Here is an 18,412-nt window from a genome sequence, read left to right as displayed (position 1 = left end):
AGTAGAACGAATATTTGAAGTTTTGTTGACACGAAGTGTGAAGTACTGAAAACAAAACACTAAGCGACAATTAGTAAATGTTTAATAAATTAATTTAAGAAATTATTTTATCATATAATTATCCGTAAAATACCTATATTTCGCCTTTTCGAAAAACTGATATTTTCACATGTGAAAATAACATGTTATTTTCACATGTGAAAATATCGTTCAATCTGTTTATTTAAGCTATCAGTTTATAAATAAAAACTTTTTATAATAATAAAAAGCTTATTAAGTTGATTTTATGGATAATTATATAATAAAAAGAATATTACATGGCCGCTTGGAGATACAAAATTTACCTTCTCGTGTTGAAAATCTCTCACTCGTTCGCTGCGCTCACTCGTGAGAGAACTTTTCAACACTCGAAGATAAATTTCGTATCTCCGCGCGCCCATGTAATATCCTCTATATAATATATAATATATAATATATGATATATAATATATAATATATGATATATAATATATAGTATATGATATATAATATATAATATATGATATATAATATATAATATATAATATATGATATATAATATATAACATATGATATATAATATATAATATATATATTCCGAAGGTCTCCATTGCATATTCCCGCACACACCCCCCCCCCCCCCCCCCTCCTCCCCTCGCCGCCTTCATTCCCACGTTAATTCCTGATCCTTTGTTTTGTTGTTCATTTGTTTATTCGTTTCCTCCTTCCTTTCTTCCATCCTTTCTTTGTTCGATAGTTCGTTACATCCTTTCTTAGTGTCCTGAGGGGTTAAAAAGCGAACAAGGATTTGTCTATCATGTTCACCCTAGAAAAAATTGAATTTACGCCACACTGGGAATGAAAAAAAATCCCAAAAATAAACAAACAAGCAATAACAAATGGGAACGGGAAAAGAGATTTGAAAGAAAAAGTTTGGGATTCGGACGACAGGTTTGAAATGGGATAAGTACCGAGGATTTACCTTGATACTGGTTACAATGAAAGCGGTAACGCTATTTCGGACGAGGGCAGTCGTGGCTGTATATAGTTTTAGCGATTTGAGTACACTTGTAGTGTCAGTAAAATCAAAACGTAGAGGCTTTTAATACATGTTAATAGCTGCGTCCATATTTTATTGAATAAACGGTCCAGATAATACGTGTCTAATCATTCTAATTTGTTTTTAGTCTCTGATGTACTTGAGGCGTTAAATCCACATCTTTCTGTAAAGAAAAAGAAGAGTTCCAGGAATTATAAAGAGTGCTATATAGAGTCCATCATTTCATTACTGATCTAGGGGAGCTCAATACTAGCAGCAAAAAATAAGTAAGATGGAGGAGATTGCATTTAACCCTACGTTGCTACTTCCCCAATCACCTGAAAATTAAACTGCTTTATTCTTTCGACGCGTAATTACTTTTCCAGTATATCTTATGCATGGGAAATTGGTCAGTTGTACATAAAAGTTCGCATGCAGTTCAAATTTTTTTACTAACTGAAAGCAAAACCATCAGTTGACAATCATACCTTGTTTATTTGCAGTCCTCCAGAGCAACCGCCCCAACCCGACTAGTTGTTTTTCCTTGAGGACACTTGAGACAAGATTTGGAAAGTGCTTTCGGTTGGTAGCTTCCTATTGGACATGCTAGGCAAGTAATGGCACCTCCTGTTGTAACGTGTGCATATTCCCCTGGCTTGCACGCATCTAAAAAGCAACGGTTATTGATACTACATATTATGAGTAATCCTAAATAGTTTCTCACCAATTCTCTAAAATATAAAGTTAATTCGCAGAAAGAAATGTACTGACACCCAGTACCGAACGTTTCAACAGGTCTCTGGGGTTGATGACAAGGTACACAATGTAGAGGGTTCTGAAGGGTGGGGTCCTAAATCCATTTCCCAGCCCCGATTTTGACTAAATCCCATATACCCAGCCTACGTTTTGCTCACCGTTATAACAATTGTAACATTGTAAAGTTTTTTTGTAGAATGTCTTGTCACTTACTAACCAATCAAGAACATTACAATTTTACATGTCCAACCTTAGAAATTTGATACGGCATCAAAACATGACATATGCATGATTACGTAAATCCCTTGACAGAAATCCGTAGAACTTACCATAACACTGAGTAACGTTCGTGGCTCCTTGTTCTATCGAAAGTTTTCCTGGTGGACAAGGCTTACAAGAGATCTGGCCAATGTTATCCTGGTAGCTCCCAACTTCACAGAGATTACAGGATTGTGTGTTGTTGCTGTAGTGTGTCCCTATTGGGCATTCGACTAGAGAAATTGGAAAATGGAGTTTGCAGTCAATTTAAACGTGAGGTTTTGTTATATGTTTAAATATGCACCCATGGAATTTTAGATAACAAGCTTCTTTTCAATCATTTACACGTACACACACAAAAAAAACCAAACAAACAAACAAACAAACAAAAAAACAAAAAAACAAAAACTAAAAAAACGTTAAATAGGATTTAATGCCCAGAGTAGCCGAAGTAAATATACACCTACTTGTAAGAACGTTGTCATACGAAAATAGAGCATTAGTGATTTAGTGTGATAGGAATTACATTAAGATCACTGAAGCTGCACTTTTTCTTTTGTCTTTTAATGTATTCCTTTCTCACTAAATTACTAATGTTCTAATATCGTATGACAACGTTCTTGCAAGTAGGTGTATACAGCAAACTTTTCTATAATAAAATATGTGAAAAGCAAGAGCTAAGCTGTGAACCCAAGAACTGCTTTCCTAATTCAGACCATGAAGCCTTGTCTTGGCGTTATTGTACTTGTTTGCCAATATAAACACAAAAAAAGCTGCATCTAAATAGCTGAATCTCATTCATCAGTTGTAACCTCAAGGGAAAAATATTTACATGTAAGGGAATCAATTGTGTCTGATACAGTAGGATAGTGTTCCAAGTCGAGGTTGGACTTAGTGTGTTCATACAAATTAACTTTATTTTCAAGTCCAACGTCGACTTTTTTTCTGTTCACTCAAGTGAATTTCTTTGGGAAAGTTTGTGGTAAATCTAGAGGCTGTAGGCGAAGCTATGGTGATTCAGTATTGAATCTTGAACAAACCCCAATTTCAATTGATGGATACCAGTAAAAATAAGAATTTGGTGTGGTTACATAATTTGTGTGTCCTATGTGGTCACGCAAACAGAAGTTGTATCCAAGAAGGAAGAAATTATCTTACATCCTGATTGGTCAATTCTTTTTCCCAATTCAAAATTCTAAACCCACCATGCATTGATATCAAGTGCTTACCACAAATTGATCTTTCAATCTCAGAGCCCTGACCATCCAAAATCCTCTTCACTTTTGGTGCTGGACAAAATGCTGTGGCCTGTTTAGCCTCTACTGTAAGGTTTGGCATGTCAGAGAGTGATGGAAGCTTTTTCTTCAGGTAAGCCTCCAGATCACCAAGTTCCTATTATAGATAATATTGAAAAAGTTGATGATGGTGATAATGAGGGATAGGTTATGGTGCGGGAGTATATATATATTCCTTACATATTCCCTATATGAATATGTGCCTTCAGCCTTAATTATCGGATGCATCATTAGTTTAAAATTAAGCAAGGGACCATAAGTAGCTGTGCGTCCATCGAGTTATGGATACACGCGGGAGGTTGCTAAGCACGAAGAAAAGCGTAAGAGCGTAAGCGTAAGAGCGTAAGCGTAAGCAACTCTAGCTTTTTTGAGTGCTTAACTCAACCTCCCAAGTGCATCCATAACTCGATGGACGCACAGCTACTTATGATCCATTGCTTTTATAATATAGTCAAGTCAACAAACAAGAAATAAATACAAATTATAGACTGTATTTGTTGATCATGCCCTAAATTCTCCTTACGCACCTTGCGTGTATGAAAAGCACAAAGGCGCTAAAAACAGAAAACAGTCGTTTTGAAAATGGCAGCTTTACACTGAAGACTGTTATGACTAAAATAATGGCAAAAAATTTAGCTTACAAGTGAATCAAAAATGTCCAAAACTAAGGAGAAAATGATTTTCAACTGTAAGAAGTACATTTCAAATGTTGACATATCTTAGTACAGTAATGCCCGAGAAAATCAGTGAAAAACACAGTGGCTGTCTTTGTTGTTGTTGACAATGTTCAAGTTTGTTATCTTACAATGACTTAGCAATGGAAAGCTTCTTGTACACGGATCAAAACTAACTGACTGAACTGGATTAATTTTCTCTGGGTAGTATGTCGGCTTTCACTCCCATGTAAAGCTTCAGAAAGGACTTCACTGCAGTTGTGAAGCTGCGAAGTAGATGGTGAGCAAGATATTTATAGTTAATTACTTTGGAAGTACTTTTGTTGAATAAATACACGATAATAATATTTTTGTATTTGTTTAATCATTGCTAAAAACCCTTTGAATTTAGACACCGACAGTTTGTGGTTTGCTTTGTCTTTTTGGAGTGACGTTTTTTCAATCATTTTCAGTTATCTTTTCTAGATAAATTGTCAGCAAAAAGTTTTTTTTTTCGCCGAAGCAAAAAAAGCTGACGTGAGCGTGCAACCCATGGGCAAATGGTTCATGCTTTTCAACCAATCAGATCGCGCGGATTTACTTGACTATATTATAATGCAAAACTGTTAAAAGCTTTTGCCTTGCTTTGGATGTTGGAGCATAATAAAAAACATTTTGGATAATATTGAAAAAGTTGATTATGATAATAAGTTATATTATGTTCTGCTTTGAATACTTCAGTATATCGAAGATTATTTAACATATTTACTAGACCAGTTAGTCTCCTACGCAACTGCTATTAGTGTCTTTCTTTTGTCCCTAAAATATGATAATTTTATTCCACATATTTAGAAAATTATGTGGAATAAAATTACAGTAACAACATTTATTACTGACAATAACAAGAACCACCACAGCAGAAACTATAACGAAAAAAAGTAGGTTTTTAAACATTTTAAAAAATGTTATGAATTCAAATCTACAATTCACCTTGAGCATTTTGTGAAGCTTTTTAGCCAAAAGTTTACGGTCAGTGCTTGGATGTGTGTTGTTCACGATAAAATCTAAAGTGATGATTCTCTGCGTCTCTGACCCTCCACTCCGCTTAGATCTAATAATAAAGCATACAAAATTTGACTTTTCAAAGGAATTCCTGATACTGATGTATGGTGATATTGGATTTTAAAGGGGAGAGTGGAAAAACGTATACCAAATCAATAGTCTGTCATTAAAGCCCTGTTACATGTTTAAACTTTTATTTGAAACATTTTTATGGGGGTGTTACAGGGCACAATTTAGGCTTTGTGAAACTTTTGTCATGACGGAGAAAGTGTGTCCCAAACAAGTTTCAGAACAAAATTGCACCGCGTAAAACCCTCATGAAACTTGTCTCGCAACAAACAAAAGTTTCAGCTAAAAGTTTCCATTGTAAAAATATTAATAATCATGGAAGAATGATAATATGAAGAGGTGGTTTGTGATGATCTAGTATAACCCCCCTACTCCCCTACCCCCCTGGACCTTTGAAGTCCCCACAGTAGTTCCCCCAGGACTCACCCTTGTAGCTCCACTGTGCAGTTCAAAGTAGAAGGCACCAATAGAGTCAAAGCTATTGTATGTGAGAATAGATTGCGTGCTTACTTACCTCGATCCACAGTACGCTTTAACATTGCTGACCACACAGTCTAGACCTTGGCTAATTTTACAAAGTAAGAATTTAGCCAATGGAATCTTTTTGATTGCATAGAGGAAGTTATTTCGAATCTGATTTAAGGCTTCTCCTTCATCCCCTATGCAAGCTCCTGTGTAAAACGTGAACTCTTTCATGGCTGCGCTAGCTGCCTGCTCGGCTGCAAGTAATGAAAAAGTTGAAGATTATTAGTCACTGTGGGTTGCACGCACTGCTATACCACTGTCACTCCAATGTGTAGTTCATGCCCGAGGTCACAGGTTTGACACTCGACAATTGAACTGCATGAATTGAGTTTCTGATGTTTTGTTCTTTCCCTTTGCCTTAAGGGTTTATCTCAGGGCTCTCTGGTTTCTCTCCCTCAGTTAAAATTACCCTGTTTTATTTGCTATGCACTGATCACAAGACAGCAATCAGGACAGGAAAATTGGGCAATACACTGCTATCAATTTGTTTGATTGACGATAGTCTGTTGCCTGATTTTGCTGTCTAGATTAGCGTGTAGTGGTGAAGGCAGTTGTAACATGTGAGTTGAGTGTAGTAAATGGTGAATGTAGTAGTAGTGCATGTGGAGCATACCTCACTGAATATCCCCTTTCAGAGTGTGATAGTAATAAAAAAAGCATTTTTAACAATTAGATGCAAAGGCTGAATGATCTATGGGTAAGTAGCTCATAAGACCAAAGGCAAAATGGGCCGTAAATGATTCGTAAATAATGAGGTTGAAAGGCCCTAGCTATTTGTTTTAGTCTAAAGCTACTGATTGGTCAAATATATGGTTTCAAGCAATTTTGACATTAGGTATAAAACGCGAGTTAGCTGCCATTGGTTTTCAAAACCGTTACATTTTGCTACTATAGTGGTCTTCACTAATAGATCACTAGTAGTAGGTCAACCAATCAGGGCGCAGGATTTGGGAAAGACCATTAGTAGGTTTAGACTAAACTAGTTTATACGGTTTTGATCAATCTGTTTAGAAGGAAACTTTTTAGTGAACCTAGACTTACGTGCACAGTCAGGCCAAGGCTTGTTTTCGATGTTACCTAGGGGAATTGCAACTCCGTCGACCATTTTATTCCAGATTCCATTCGATTTACACATATACAGTTGAGGCGTCGATTTAGCAAAGGCGTATCCTTTCTTGCACTGCACGTTGCAGAACATTTCGTAGTCCACAGAGTTTGGTGACTGAACCTTTTTGTTACACGCGCGTATTCCGTATTGCGGTGGGTCGAACAATGGACATTTAACAGCTAAAAAGAGAAGGATGTTACTTTTTGTGTATTGAGCTAACAGTGCATTAATCGGTATTGGAAAGATGGACATTTAACAGCTAAGAACCTACCTTCATACCTGTCTAACAATCTATAGCAATCCAACCACCAACCACTAACCGGAACTACTGCCAACCCATCACCATCTACAGATCTTTTTAGTTACTGGTAATCTTAAATCTTAATCTTAAACTCTCGAGTGCGCCACTGAACTACAGGCACAACAATTCTTCGAATTTTGATATTAACTGCAGATTGGAGTTGGAGTGTATCGCAGCTGGCCAATACTAAAGAATATTGAGGACTCGGTACTGAGGTAATCGTACTCATGTGTGATAAATGTCTTTTCACTGTATCCTCGCGCTTCATCCAATCACATTCAATCAATATTAGAAATTGCCCTTGGCTTTTTCTCCTCTCTTCCTCTCGGATACTTACGGCCTACTTCAACAAAGAATTCACAGCTGGCATTGTTATTAGCCCGGTCAAATGCAGTATAGATGACTTTATGTTTTCCCCATGGAAACAACACTTCAGGGTTTTTGTTGCTTTTGATTCGAAGCGGGGGCTTGTCGTAGTTGTCTACAAATGTTGGGTTTTTCCAATTTACGCGAACTTGGTTCTGGCTTGTTTCGACTTTGATGTCATCTGGGCAAGTCACAGCTGTTGGACGCTCTGTATCTGAAAATTAAATTTGATTTTTTATCGCCTGGAGACTACTTTTTATTACACACAGTGGTGTAAGGAGTGGAAAGACAGATGCGCCCGGGGCCTCTCCTGCAGTTCAAGTTTCCTGCAGTTCAAGTTTCACATTTTGCGTATTATTTCACAAGAAGAGTCAAAGTGTTTGAAAAATTCTATATTCTTCCAAACAACCTTTTTTTTTTTTATAGACGGATTAATTTTCATGGTACTTAGAGCTTCCATACTGTTTACAGTCCGGCTTGGGGATTGATGTGCTTTTTTTATTAATGTCCCCATAGAATATGTAGTCAGTCAATGACAATGAGGTTTTTACTAAGGACTAACATCCTTACAGTGAGTCCACAACGGCCACCTTATACCACCGGTTAGAGGAGAGGCTGACGGGCCTACCGTTTAGTGTCCTTATCTGAGCATGAGCTTATTACTATGGCGCAACGAGCCCTTAATCATCTTTACCTTTAACCGTGACCTGCCAAAAGCAGGATGCATTGTTACCAGTTTCATCAATGGCTGTATACTTGACAATATGGTACGTGTCTTTGATTTCAAAGTCTTTAACCGCTGCACCAACATCGTGAGTCACCCTGGGTACTTTGCCGTCGTTGTCTGTTGCCACCACTGTTGGTAGAGTGATGCGAGTTGTGTTCCTACCTATGTCATTGCCCACCACGCGAGGGGACGGGCAAACTATATTAGGCGCTTGAACGTCTAGTAATACAAGAACGAATGTTTGGAATGGAAATGATTTTCAAGAGTCAATTGCCCTATTTAACTATGACGTCACATCAAAACAATCTATTGTTTAAACACAAAGGATCATGGCCGTCGGAGGGGGTCAAATCAACGCAAATTCAGCGAAAATTGTTCTAAAACCCGTATCAATCCATGAAGAGAAGTAGAATAGCCAGCAAACGCTCAGAATATTTGTTAGTACATATCAACACATATTATATCTGAAAACCAGGCCATATTAGATTAAACTGTTTCGCTAGGAGCAAATTTTGTGTAATTTTCTATTGCTTTTGGCGATTATATCCCCTACATAAACAAGCAGAGACGTCATAGTGAAATAGGGCGATTAAGTTAACTACATGATGAACGAAGTAGCTTGAAATGTGGCCGCCAAGCAACATACATTGCTTCCACGTCTTTTTATAACAAATAAATGGTATACACGCTCGCACACAAGGGCTTCATTCATGGAAATTTTTCTTATAACTCTCGCTAACCTTTACAAGAGGAGTTCCAAGGTGTAGACCATTCTCCATTGGCTTGACACTGTCTGGCAGCGGGCCCTGATATTTCATAACCATTTCTGATATTGCACTGTAGTCTGCAATAACTTGTGCACACTCGACTGTTGACGCTACAGTCTTCAGGTTCCCACTTTCCGTGAGGGGGCCTTGGTAGCGGCGAACATGTAATGACTGATTGATTAAAGAAAAATGAAATCGAGTTCTAATTTATTGAATTTAATAAGATCCGTCTAATAGTAATGGATGTATCTGCAAAACTTTGATCATTGGAGGCGGTGGTTATGTTTGAGTTCGTTTGTTGCACATTTCCTTCCTAGGGGATCGGTCATCATCGCCTGGGGGTCAGGGGCCGGAGGATTTAGGGGGAGGGGGTCACATGGTTTTTAGCCAACAAAACGGGGATCAGCTAAACATTGAGGGATCAAAGAAGGGATCACTCAGTAGTGCGACTACTAATAAGCATGGAACATAAAATATGGCGCTTTTTTGGGAGAATCAGTTATAATCTATATGCAATAAAAACCCTTAGTCAAGCCCCCCCCCCCCCCCCCCCCACTACACTAGGTGATCCATAATGACTTGTTCCTTAGCGCTTTTTATATTTCTGCCACCTCGACACTGGGTCGATGTCTAGGCTTTTGGCTACCTTCGATAAAATAAATGATTACTCGCGCTGTTGTAATAACATCTTGCTAGTTTGGTGGACGAAAAGTAAATCACGTCAAAACCAATTAAAGTTGGTAAATTTTTAAGTAAGCATTTCCTGACATCGATCAGCCCAAAGTGTTGTTTTAGGGTATCAATGAAATGTAAAGGTCTATTTTCCCTAACTGTCATGGGCTTTCACAGGTAAAGTAAAACAAAGTCGTACCTTTTTCTCTTGTTTCTTCCTGATCTGCGGGACAATTTTGCGGTTGTACACCATAACAGTTGTCTCTTCTGGGCATGTAAGCCCAGGTCCTGCTATAGCTACGCCGCCTTTTTTGCGACGCACAATGATCATTACTGACGGGTTTGGGAAGATCTGTCCAGGAACTCCACTGACCTAGGTTACATACTGCATAACTACAGGAACCTGGGGAGAAATCAGTATCAAGATTGGTTCTTTTATTTTGATATTCAAAAAACCTATGTTGCATTACTTTAGTCATAGTCCCTCGTTCTTTCGTCCATTTACTTTTCTTTTTCATGCATGTGTTTTCTCGGCCCTCCGTCTTTCTTTCTCACTCCCTCTCTCCTCACCTTGCTCACCCAACTACCTAGGTCGTCTTCCCCTTTCTTACATGCTCCTTATTTTTCTCCTCCCCTCCCCCTCCCCCTCCCCCTTCCTCTTTCATTTCCTTATTCGCCCATTAACTAGCTCTCTCTCCCTCCTAAAAAAAGCTCATTAATTCATTTTCGAATTACATTCTTGAAAAATTCCAGCTAATTCCCCTTACGGTTGTTGTGAAAGTCGCATATTATTATATAATAATAATAATACTTTATTCAAATACAAATACATGAAAATAAATGACTGGACCTTGAAGTAAGCCCTATATACAAGTCTCCTGACATATATACTCACAAAATGTTCTGTAGTTGTACTGTGTGGCTCCACATGTGCTTCGTATTCCACCACAGGAATGATGTCTATTGATATACCTGTGACAAACAGCGATCATCGTATAATAGACATTTTCCACTGTATAGTAAAGTAGAGTTTCCATTTCAAAATAGTTAGCTGTCAATTTCTTAAGAGTAAGATTCTTGGTTTTAGGTTCAAGACCTTTCAACCATATTAAATGCCCCCCCCCCCCCCCCCTTCCCCCAGCCCCCAGCCCCCCCCCCCCCCCCCCCCCCCCAAAAGGAGGAGGAAGAGGAGGAAAAAGTACGAGAACAATGGAAACAGAAGAGAAGAAAGGGGAGAGGGCAGAAGAGGAGAGGGGAGTTACCTGACGGCTTCTTTGTAGCTTCTTGAACGAGACTGCTGCCTACACGTCCCAGTGGGAACACTCCCAGACCATTGGGTCCAGTGGTTGTAGGGGCAGGAGTAGACTTGACGGCATGAACCTGGAAATGTAAAAAAAGAAAAAAGAAGAAAAAATCGATTGGAAGCCTTGAGTAACAAATTCATTTGTAGAGGGGAATTGAAAGAGAAGCAGGTATAGGGGACGGTGCAGGATTGGGAAATTTGTCTTTTATAGACAGACATGCAATCTTGCACACTTTAGGCCCTTGTACTAATTCCCATAATCACATAAGCACAATTTTCTTGAGAATTAAACGGCATGAGCCGAGAAATGAAAACCTTTTTCTGATGCACAATTTTGTCTGTTGCTCGAGGGGAATTGAATGAGAGGCAATTATCCTGTCCTTGTGCCATCACGTGATGGCAGCTATGACAGGAGCACTTAAATCTGATCCAATCTGATTTACATAAGAAATAATTCAGTCTTCACAGGAGAAACAAGTTCGTTTGCATTATTGTTTTATTTGCATAAATTGACATTAGGGGTACAAGCAAATGCATAGATATCAATGGGACAAATTGAATGGTGGTGAACTCATTTTATTTTTTTAAAAAAACCTTTTAAATTAGTCTTTGTATCTTACTTGCTTCAAAACGTATATGGTTAAGGTTGTGAACAATAAAATAAGTGAAATGACAAAGAAAAGTTAAAAGAAAATGAAATAAAAAGAAACGATGATATAAAATATGTACAATATATACTAAAAATAAAGTAGAATAAAATAATTAAAGCAAGACAAAGCAAAGTAATGTGAAACTCGTAGACGTAACAAAAAGTAAAGAATATGTTGGTTTAACCCCGCAGAAAGGATATTTTTGAATTTAAAAATAAGCACTCTTTAAAAAATCAACAAAACAGTTTGTTAAATCAGATCATATCGTATTGGCATTCCATTCTTTTGTTAAATAGAATAATCCCTGAGATATTAGACTTTCAAGTTAAAAACAAAAAACAACAAAAAAAAACAACAACAACAACAAAACAAAAAAAAACAGAGACTTTTAATATACATCCAACTATCTCCGTCGAGTAAACAAAACAACACAAATTAAACTACCAAGAAAAACAGCTTAGAAATAATTGACTTTATGGTGTTGGGTTTCGTTTGAATTTTTTTTAATTTTCCTCATTGGAATTCATTACTGACATCGACAATGTCATCATCATCATCACTGTTATCATGGTTATCATCACTGTTATCGTCATCATTGTCATCATCATCATCACTGTCATCATGGTTATCACTGTCATCATCATCATCACTGTCTTCATTGTCATCATCATTATCACTGTCATGGTTATCACTTTCATCATCATTACCACTGTCATCATGGTTATCATCACTGTCATCATGGTTATCACTGTCATCATCATCACTGATATCGTCATCACTGTCATCATCATCATCACTGTCATCATTGTCATCATCATTATCACTGTCATGGTTATCACTGTCATCATCATTTTCACTGTCATCTTGGTTATCACTGTCATTATCATCATCACTGTCATCATGGTTATCATCACTGTTATCGTCATCACTGTCATCATCATCATTATTGTCTTCATTATTACTATCTTTATTACTATAGTAATCACTATCATCATACTGCCATCTTTATTGCCTTCATCATTGCTTATCATCACTTTCATCATTGACATTGTGACTCGGCTTCCTTGTGGTCATCATTTCATCATCACTACCAACATTATACTCATCATTATTGTCATCGTCATCGTCTATTTACTGTTATCATTGTCATGGCTCCTGACTGTCACCATCGTCGTCGTTATTATCTTCAACAGTGTAATCATCGTCATCATTGTTGTCGTTCGATCATGCCATTTTCTTATCGAGACGTTACCCATTTTTTCCCCATGCATTGATGATGTTTGCTTTCAACTAAAGTTAAAGGCTACTATTTTGCCACAATACTCAAGTAATCAAAAGCCTGTTGTTTGCATTCAATTAACCCTCTTCCACCTGAGCAAACATTTACGGTTTTCTTTTCATCTTTTCCGTCTTTTTGTTAATCTTTATGATTATATCCTAAAAATATCATTTGACTTTTGCTCAAAATATCTTTTCTACCAAGATCTTCTTTCATAAGAATGATTGTCGGAAAATAACGTGTGATGTATATACAACGCCACACGGTAGCTCAGTTGGTAATAGCGTCGGACCAACACTTAGGGTCTTAAGATTACTGAGGGGAAGGTGCTACCTTTGTAATAATAATATCTGCAAATGGTAAATCTTCAAGTCTTCTCGGATAAGGACTTAAAACCGTAGGCCATGCCTCCCAACCCTTCCCAGTTCAACAGCCTATCCCAATGTGGAGGCATAATACTAACATACTAACAAATCATACTAACCGGCTGCTACTTAATATGCAGCCCGTAAAGTCTTCCATTGATCTTGTAAAGCGCCATTAAAGCATTATTATTATTATTATCATCATCATCATCATCATTATTATATACTTGTGCTATGCGAATTGTTGTTCTCTGAAAATGAAGCACTAAACAACGCAAAATGAATTCTGATATTTAAAAAACCCCGTCTAGGAATAAACCTATAGAAACAATTCAGTCAGTTTTTACATTTCCGATAAAACATGTGTCGATTTTAAGATTCGTATCTTTAAAATAGTCTGATGTTGACTAATGTCACTTTTTTTTGTGCTGTGTAAACTATTGGTCGTTAAGACTAAACAAACATAGTACTTGGTTTTTATTATTTACAAAATTGGAAAAACTGCAGATAAAACATATCCGTTTATGCCTTTGTCATAAAAGATGGCATGAAAGATGTTTTGGAGTAATTAGGACTAGTTAGCGCTGTATGACAGAAGACAATGTCTCTTATGATTTTTAGAATTGCTTCGCCGACTGTTTTTCAGTTTTCAAAAAACTTATGCTTTATGTGATCAAGTACATAACGAAGTATATAAGACAGCGCCTAATTTTCATTTACGGCTTTTGAAGTGCCGTAACTTTGCAATTTTGAGCTATTTCCCAGTTTCTAGTGGTTCATGAGATGCCTGCAAGGAATGTTTTGATACAAAATTTCGATTTTTGAAAATTAATATCTTTGCGATTTTTGAAACTTATTGCTTTCTTCAATTACTAATTTTAACACGCCATCCAGTGAGTTTGAATTACATGATAAAAGTTCATTTACAATTTATATATTTTTTCAAGTCAACACAAACTTACAAATCTTTTGCCGCTGATACGCGGGTCTGCATCCCTGGGAACTTGGGCAACGTACTCTACCACTATGTCTAGTATAGATAAAATGAGCTCCCCTTGATTGGTAGACACATGTTCCTTGTGGTGCGTAGGATGGATTCCAATCATTTCGCCATTGGTGACGGCAGGTTGTCCACGAGCATGGACAGGAGAACGCATCGTGGAAAAGCTGAACTAAGACTATGAGGGACAACAAACAGCCTAACATCGCCATTTTGGGGTCCGTTTGGCTTCCGTGAATCAAACTGACTGACCCCGTTAGTCCTTCACTTCACAGTCTTTGAGGTATATTATGTGAACTAACAAAACGGATTTGATTACGTTGGTTTTAGTTGTTTGTTGAAAATTGATGTTTACTCTTTCCAGAAAAGATTGATGGAAAAGTGTAATTGAGAACTTCTCCCTCACACCCGGTGTCCCTGCTCAGCGTAATGTTACATCAGCTGCTTCAAACTGCTTCACAGTTGAGCAAATTATTTGTTCTTATTTTCTTCAACATTTCACCATATTCATGACATTTATTTCCTCTCCCTCATCGCCTTATTTCAATTCAATTTCCCAGACGAAAAAGCTATCACATGATGGCGCAAAGTCTATATGAGGGAAAGAGGATTTTGGTGTTTGTTCTTTGTGCAGACGTACCATGTTGCTCACTTATAGACCCCTTTTGAATTAATAATTCCCAATCTGGGGATGAAAACAAAAATATCGTCAATGAACACTTTTAAAGTCTATAATTTAGATTGTGAAGAATATTATAATAAACAAAAATGAAATAAAGTAAAGAGTCAATAAAGTTAAAAAAATAAATTCGAAGAAAGAGGCTTGTAGAAAGAACAGAAAGAAAATATGTGGATAGGATAACCTAGATTCTCAGGGCTAAGAATTAAAATTCAGTAGAGACTTTCATTCTTTAGTTGAGTATCTTTGTCAAGTAAATATAACAGTACTAATCAAACCAACAAGATCAACATTTAGAATTTATTATTGATATCAACAGTGTCATCTTCATCATAATGATTATCATCAAGTAGTATAGGGGATGGGGGTTCCAGCGCAACGACCACCGGAGGATTACCCGTCTAAAGTACCCCCTCGATTCGTACCACGATTACCCGCATCCCGTGTTTATGTGAGATATGTTAGTCTATATATGGAGTGCGAAGATTGCAAGAGAATTTTTAAGAAAGAAGTGGACTTGAAGAAGCATTTAAAGATGAAGACGAAATGTATGAGCAGCTATGATTGTGGATGTGGTAAGAAGTTTGAGACTAAGGTTAAATTGTTTTGGCATTGTCAGGATTGTGAGTATGACTACGACGATCTGAAAAGGGTCTGGAATTAGGTATAAGATATCTCCTATTATATAGATGGAATCCCAAAGCAATTTCGAAACGGTGTCAATACCCGGTAACGGTGAGATTGATGTTAGACAGTTTTGGCGTCAGTCAGAAAGGAAGGTCAAGAGAACGCTTCGAAAAGGTATAGAAGAATTAGGAGCCCTGAAAGCGAGTATAATGGTAGAAGTAAGTTTATCAAAAGATGAGGCAACGACGACAGCAATGCTGCGATCAAAGTCGTTAGTGATATTAGAGTCCACGAATCTGGATAGGTCACTCAGCGAAGCCTTAGAAGCAATAATGGAATCGCTGTCTAACTACACGAAAGAAGGATCAGGTTGGACAGTGGAGGAGGTAGAAGGTATGGAGGTTAGCATGGCAAGGTACGTACCAATACGAGGAGGAAGTTACGTGCCCCTACCAACGTGGGTAGAAAGGAAGAAAGCCATAGTCAACGTAAAAAATGATGACAATCGATGCTTTATGTGGGCAATACGATCCGCACTGTATCCAGTAGATAAGGATCCCTTTAGGACAAGTAAGTATCCCACAGACGATTTAGAGTGGGATGGTGTGGAATTTCCCATGCAGTTGATAGACATCCCCATATTTGAGGAAATAAACGATTTAGCAATTAACGTTTACGGAGTCAGAGACCAAACGATAGTACCACTAGTGTTGTCAAAGAGTAAAGGAGAACGAATACACCTTTTCTACCACGGCGGACACTACTCATGGGTTAAACACATTAGCAGACTATTTTACAGACACACCAAACACAAAGGTAAGAAATACTTCTGCGATTGCTGCTTATTATCCTTTACCAGCGTTAAAGCTCTAAAGGATCACGACGAAATATGTCGCGGAGTCGAAGAAGTGGCGCAACGGATCCAGATGCCTACAGATAAGAACCTATCCTACTCAGACCATCAAAAGCAGATGCAGGTGCCTTACGTGATATATGCAGACTTTGAAGCGTTGATAACTAAGGAAGAGCAGAAAAGTGGTGCCACGAATAAGGTGGGATTACACGAGATCTGCTCCTTTGGTTACATAGTAGTCAGATCAGACGGTAAAGCAAACCCTCCTGTGATTTACCGAGGTAAGAACGCAGCTAATGAGTTTCTAGAAGCATTGCGAGAAGAGGAGGGGGAGATAAGAGAACAATTAAGACGTCCAAAGAAGATGGAATTTACCAAAGAGAACCAGGAGGCTTTTACCAAGGCAAAGAAATGCCACATTTGTCAACATACGCTTCTCCAGTTTGGAAGACGAGCCAAGAAAGCGTGGGATGAAGATGGAAAGTATTTAGGAGAAGCTCATTTTAAATGCGGGAAGTATGCTAAGAAGGGTGAGAAGCCGGGAAAGCCCTCCACGCATTGCATTCACTGCCACAAAGCATTTGTTGAGGATTTCTATGTGGATAAGGTTAGAGATCACTGCCACATCACGGGTAAATACAGAGGTGCGGCTCATTGGAAATGTAATATAAACTTCAAAGTAGATCCAGAAATGGAAATACCCGTATTCTTTCATAATTTAAGGGGTTACGACAGTCACTTACTCTTACAAGGAACGGACGGCTCCGAAGTAAAGTGCATACCCAACAACAAAGAAAGGTACATGTCCGTAACCGTAGGCAAGCTGAAGTTCTTAGACTCGCAGCAGTTCATGGCGGACTCCTTAGCAAACTTGGTTAAATACAACACGGAGTTCCCCATTTCCAGTCAATACGGCGCGGAAAGGAAAGGAGTCTATCCATACGAATACATGGACTCCTGGGAGCGATTCGAAGAGCCCCTACCACCCAAAGAGAGATTCTACAGCACCCTAAACGAGTCTGGTATAAAGGACGAGGAGTACCAGCATGCGTTAGATGTGTGGGAAAAGTACTCCTGTGAGAATATGGGAGAATACCACGACATCTACCTACGTTCAGACGTAGTGCTGCTCGCAGGTGTTTTCCAAAGCTTTCGAAAGATGGCAATGGAATACTACGGGTTGGATCCAGCGAACTTCTACACGGCTCCTGGGCTTAGTTGGAGTGCGCTTCTAAAGAAGACAAACGCGCAACTGGATCTCCTAACGGAATACGACATGTACCGCTTTATGGAAGACGGTATCCGCGGCGGTGTTTGCGGACCCAGCAGACGATACGCAAAAGCGAACGATCCCACGGTGGAGTACGACCCGGAGAAGCCAACCACATACATCTTCTACTTAGACGCAAACAACCTCTACGGTTGGGCAATGTCGCAGTACTTACCTGTACGCGACTTCGAATGGGACAACATAAAGCCCATAGAGTTTTACCTAAATGTAGGTAAAGAAGACGACAAAGGTTACGTGCTGGAGGTGGACCTGGAATACCCAGAGCACTTGCACGACGCACACAATGAGTTCCCATTAGCACCAGAAGCAATAGAAATACCATTTAAGCAGCTGAGTCCGCTGCAGAGGGAAATGTGTCCTGGCTACAAACCCTACAGGAAGCTAACGATGAACCTGATGGACAAGCGAAAGTACGTGGTGCATTACCGCAACCTGCAGTTCTATGTGCGCCACGGCTTACGCGTGAAGAAGATTCACCGCGTTTTGAAGTTCACGCAGGAACCATGGATGCGCTCCTACATTGACTTTAACACACAAAAGCGTACGCAGGCAAAGAATGACTTCGAAAAGAACCTGTTTAAACTAATGAACAATAGCGTATTTGGTAAGACAATGGAGAACATCCGCAAGCGCGTAAGCATAAAGATAGCCAGCACCAGAGAGGAAGCAGAAGCATACGTGTCACAGCCTGGATTCGTTAGATACGTAGAAATGTTAAACTTCTACGTGATTCACATGAAGAAAGCGAA

General features: G+C 38.5%; 1 protein-coding gene across 1 annotated transcript; it reads right to left on the bottom strand.

Moving 5' to 3' along the window:
• Window positions 1-1,130: 1,130 nt before the first annotated feature.
• On the bottom strand, window positions 1,131-14,480 carry LOC116291180 (sushi, von Willebrand factor type A, EGF and pentraxin domain-containing protein 1-like). The gene is made up of 14 exons (XM_031698311.2): window positions 14,176-14,480; window positions 10,879-10,996; window positions 10,512-10,588; window positions 9,816-10,019; window positions 8,918-9,115; window positions 8,145-8,396; window positions 7,422-7,664; window positions 6,717-6,962; window positions 5,665-5,869; window positions 5,010-5,130; window positions 3,301-3,463; window positions 2,143-2,304; window positions 1,546-1,723; window positions 1,131-1,241 (listed from the first exon to the last, which is right to left on the bottom strand). Exons 1-13 carry the CDS (start codon window positions 14,423-14,425, stop codon window positions 1,551-1,553), a joined length of 2,412 nt encoding a protein of 803 aa, XP_031554171.1. The 5' UTR covers window positions 14,426-14,480; the 3' UTR covers window positions 1,131-1,241; window positions 1,546-1,550.
• Between the last annotated feature and the right edge of the window lie 3,932 nt (window positions 14,481-18,412).

Source organism: Actinia tenebrosa, unplaced genomic scaffold, assembly GCF_029948245.1.
Source record: "Actinia tenebrosa isolate PJP-AT-01 unplaced genomic scaffold, QUT_ActTen_1.0 PGA_scaffold4__44_contigs__length_22323623, whole genome shotgun sequence".
Lineage (NCBI taxonomy): Eukaryota > Metazoa > Cnidaria > Anthozoa > Actiniaria > Actiniidae > Actinia > Actinia tenebrosa.
Note: the sequence above shows the minus strand (reverse complement) of the source record. Positions and strands in the feature narration are given on the sequence as shown.

What these genes read in the sequence shown, in the direction of transcription:
- LOC116291180 (XM_031698311.2), bottom strand. Translation starts at nt 14,425, where the DNA reads ATGGCGATGTTAGGCTGTTTGTTGTCCCTCATAGTCTTAGTTCAGCTT. An exon ending in AGCTACAAAGAAGCCGTCAG is followed by an intron (nt 10,589 to 10,878) that starts GTAACTCCCCTC and finishes TGTTTGTCACAG; the next exon opens with GTATATCAATAGACATCATT. An exon ending in GGAAGAAACAAGAGAAAAAG is followed by an intron (nt 9,116 to 9,815) that starts GTACGACTTTGT and finishes TTAATCAATCAG; the next exon opens with TCATTACATGTTCGCCGCTA.